We start from the raw sequence: 4,168 nt of genomic DNA on the forward strand, positions 1-4,168 counted from the left end.
AGCGAATATGATAAAAAATATGTTAGTTTGGTTTCCTTTGCGTACAATAGTCAAATACCCTGTTTCAGTTTTGTCATATAGTAATTAAAAAAAGTCGGTCAATACCGTAGCGCTTTCATTGTTCAACAACTCTTTGAGTAAATTCCATTTATTATGCTTATTGTTAATTTGATCCCCATTTTTTTCTTTTATTCTGTCTACTCTCGAATAGTCGAATGTATCAAGTTGGTGTTTCAGGATCGACTTACAAAAAAAAATAAAAGATTGCCAATTGGTGCTATAAGGACGTGTCACGTTACGTTTGATTTTGAAGATAGTAATTATAAGCATACATATTAGCCCTCAAATAAAGTAAGAATTACATGAAATTTTTGATTTCCGTGAATATATAAAGAAACAAACACGAGATCGAGTGAGACACAAACCCACACACTGCAACCAATGGGAATGGGGAACTCAAGCCAAAGCCAAAGAGAGGATAGACGAGTCCTCAAGCAGATTTATAGAATTCCATGACATAGCTGTTGAAAGCGCGACACATAACTCCAACTCCAGCGAATCCGGCGCCCTTGGCCAAGGCCTCAAAGTCTTTCTCGGCTCTCTCTTTTCCTCCAGGGTTATGTGCCAGCATGATGTTGTCAAGTTGGAACACACCGTTGGCGGAAAGATTAGTCTCGGGAGCTACCGGAAGAATGGACTCGACGACAATTATCTTTCCATTTTCCGGTAACGCTTGGTAGCAGTTCTTCAAAAATTCCAAGCAATGTGCATCGCTCCAGTCATGACATATCCACTGCAAATTCATCCAACCACACAAGTGGTCAAGCAAAATATCACTATGAATCCCATAGGCATAAAAATAAACCTCCAAGTGTTTGATGGAGTCAGCAATACCAATATACAACATTAATGTTATTTATTTAATTAGTAGCTCCTATCCAGAAAGAGTGAGACTCTCTATTAGAAAGCAAAAGCAGTAGGAATTAGTGGTGGTGTAGTGGTACTCACTTTCATGAAAATGGCATCTCCTTTAGGTACACTAACAAACATATCTCCTCCAACATGCTCCACGCCTGCTCCAAAAAAAAAAACACAAAAGATATCATTCATCAATATCATCGCCCATCAGCCATACCATGTAGCTAGTGGGACCTACTTTTCCACTACACCGATCGTTTGGGATTATGATAATTAAGATGGAGTTGATGATGGAATGAATGATAGATATATAATAATAATAATAATAATAATAATTAATTAAGGGAGATTGAGGAGGAGGAGTACCAGGATAGGATGGGGCATCTTCAATAACGTGAGGCAAATCGAAGTTAATGCCCTTGATGGAAGGGTACTTGGAAATAATCATGTTAAGTGTAGCTCCAGTTCCCCCACCGACGTCCACCACGGAGTTGAGGCCCTCGAATCCCTTGTATGTCTCAAGAATCTTCTTCATGGTTATGGTGGAGTGATCTGACATTCCCCTGTTGAACACTTTGTTGAATCTGGGGTCTGTGCCGTGGTATTCGAATGCAGTCATGCCGTAGGCCTTGTTAAATGGAATTCCCCCATCAAGCACTGCGTCTTTCAAATGGTACCTACACAACAGAATTACCTACCCTCCTCAGTAATTACATGATGATGCCACTTTAGCATTTCCTCTCAATCCCCTAATATGTTTAAGTAAGTGACCATCGCCCCCTTTTCAATCTGTTACCTTTAACCAATCTATTACTATTACATTATTTAATTTGCCTGTTTGTTTAATTATAAATACAATTATATACTTCTCCGGAAGCAAAAGCTGATCGAAAAGCATACATAATTAATATCCAGTTTTAATTTTATTTTCAATGGACCCCCCTCTCTCACGGTCTCACCCTCAACCCTCCTTAAAATCTTTTTTTTTTTTTAACAGATGAGGGTCCACTCCATGCTGATTAGCTGCTATGATCCATTCAAAGTTTCCTGATCTCGATCAAACGGTGTTTTTTCTACCAAGTACCAACCCCCGCAATGGTATTTGCACTCTCAAAAGTCTCAACTCTCAACCCCACCCGGCCAAAAAGACTAGTATCTTTTGGATTGGATCCCTCAAATCAAATAGTCCAATTTGGAAGGGAAGAGAAAGGAATTAGGGATCGAAGGCGTAACAAAAGCAACCTCCGTTGCTTGCCTCTCTCGCCACTCGCCACCAACCGTTTGAGTTTTTGAGCCTATGGACGGCCGGTGTTTGACACTGCTTGTCACAAAACCACTCTCGATCGCTCCTATTCTCTTTGCTCCCTCTCGTCAGAAAATTAAAAAATAATAATAATAATAATAAAATATTTTACCTTGTTTAGATTAACCAAAAAAATTGTTAAAATCAGAGAATAAAAAGAAAGTTGAAATTAAAGAAAAGGGGAGGCGAGGGTACCAGCTTTCCATGAGGACCTTGTCTTGATTCATGAGCACCAGTGGAGCCATCGACACTCCATCTTCGTTCTTCACCAAGAACTTACACACGGGTGCAAGGCCGTAGAGTCTCTCTACCCGTCCATCGTCGTGGGTGCGTAGGGAGCAAGTAAGAATGGAGAAGCTGGCTAGGAGACGCAGCATACGGTCGAGCATAACAGGTGCATCTGGGTTCTGCGTAGGAAGATGAGAGGCGATCTCAGAGGTCGAGATGTGAGCCCCAGCGCCTGCTTCAGCAATGATCTCCAGTACATCTAGCTCGATGGCTGCTTTCAATACCATGGGTACGACCGAAGCGCTGGCCAATTGCATGGCGTAGTTGCAAGCTTCCTCCTCTTCTTGGTCTGCAATTTTGATCTGGGTCTTGGTCGAACCCATGGTTGTTCTCTTTTTTAGGACTGCCAAAACAAATAACGAACAAGACCGAAGAGGATGGACGAGCCGGTGGGGGTAGGGGTGAATGGATGATTGGCACAGAGCAATGGGGAGGAAAGGATCACATATATATATAGATGTTACAGTCTATTACTGTTACAGACAGGATGTTAAATCATAAATCATTTACCCACCCACCAAAAAACACTGCCATCTCACTCTCTCTCTTTCTAGAGTAGGTGAGGTGACATTCCCAAGCTGGCAACTTTGGGCCCAACTTATGGTTAGTGAGATGACTTTTTCGGTTAACTTCATCCACACACTTTTGGTGGACCGACACTCAATGTCCTGTATTGCTCTCAGCAAGCGGGAATGATAATATGTGTCATGAAAATAGAAGGATTACTAAACGATTTGGAAATATGGATGGAGGGCTGATCCTGATCCATTGGATGGTTGAGGTAAGGCCTATGTATTATAGCTGGTAGCCAGGGTCCACAATCTAACAATTGCATTGGGTGGAATTGACTTCGTAACGTAATACACACTTTTTTCTTGCAAAGAATCCCGACTCTTACCAACTACCGGGGGCGGGCCGGCGGCGGACAAGATATTCAGCCGATGACCGATCCCAACAAATGGTAGCGATTAGCGAACCGATTGAGATGATTCTCCAAACTATTTTAATATTTTATAATTTTCGAGAAAGAAATTGAAAAAAGTAAAATTTAAATGACCATTTAATACAAAGGGTTAATTACTCATAACATGTGGTTTGATCAAATTCTAAGTATACTTGTGGTTTGCAAAAATATTCTCACCTATCTTATACAGGATGATCTATTAGTGTCAGTTTTTCAATTTTCATCCTTTGTTAATCCCATTTTTACCCATCTATATTATTAATTTTCTTCTTCAAATTATGTAACCCCAACAACCTAAATCTAATCAGGTGGGGATTTTCTTTCCTCACCTCTTCAATGAGTCTAGATAGAGGTTGAATTAAGTTTGGAGGTTTTATGAGCTTCGAAAGGATGACCAAAGCAAGAGTAGCGATTACAATTATATTTTGAAATTTCAAGTTTAAAGTTGAATTTTCAAATTTCAAGCACTGTGAGACTAGTCATATTTTGAAAATCTAATGAATATCCAACGGCATTCTTGTCCTTTTAAGCATGTTTAAGTAGTTTTTTTTTATAAGCATTTAAATAGTTTAGTGAAGGGCAACCACAGGATATATTAAATAATTAACGCTAAAAGAGAAAAAAAAAACACAAAGAAAGAAAGAAATAATTTAAAACAAATATTCCATCCATGATCCACCAACTTTATGAGTAAC

General features: G+C 39.7%; 1 protein-coding gene across 1 annotated transcript; it reads right to left on the reverse strand.

Moving 5' to 3' along the window:
* Positions 1–271: 271 nt before the first annotated feature.
* Positions 272–2,945, reverse strand: OMT1 (O-methyltransferase 1). Its single transcript, XM_010242748.3, has 4 exons — positions 2,417–2,945; positions 1,285–1,595; positions 1,009–1,073; positions 272–793 (listed from the first exon to the last, which is right to left on the reverse strand). Exons 1-4 carry the CDS (start codon positions 2,830–2,832, stop codon positions 491–493), a joined length of 1,095 nt encoding a protein of 364 aa, XP_010241050.1. The 5' UTR covers positions 2,833–2,945; the 3' UTR covers positions 272–490.
* Positions 2,946–4,168: the final 1,223 nt, after the last annotated feature.

Source organism: Nelumbo nucifera, chromosome 1 (assembly GCF_055504915.1).
Source record: "Nelumbo nucifera cultivar China Antique chromosome 1, China Antique-T2T, whole genome shotgun sequence".
Lineage (NCBI taxonomy): Eukaryota > Viridiplantae > Streptophyta > Magnoliopsida > Proteales > Nelumbonaceae > Nelumbo > Nelumbo nucifera.

What these genes read in the sequence shown, in the direction of transcription:
- OMT1 (XM_010242748.3), bottom strand. Translation starts at nt 2,832, where the DNA reads ATGGGTTCGACCAAGACCCAGATCAAAATTGCAGACCAAGAAGAGGAG. An exon ending in AAGGTCCTCATGGAAAGCTG is followed by an intron (nt 1,596 to 2,416) that starts GTACCCTCGCCT and finishes TCTGTTGTGTAG; the next exon opens with GTACCATTTGAAAGACGCAG. An exon ending in AGATGCCCCATCCTATCCTG is followed by an intron (nt 1,074 to 1,284) that starts GTACTCCTCCTC and finishes TTTTTGGAGCAG; the next exon opens with GCGTGGAGCATGTTGGAGGA.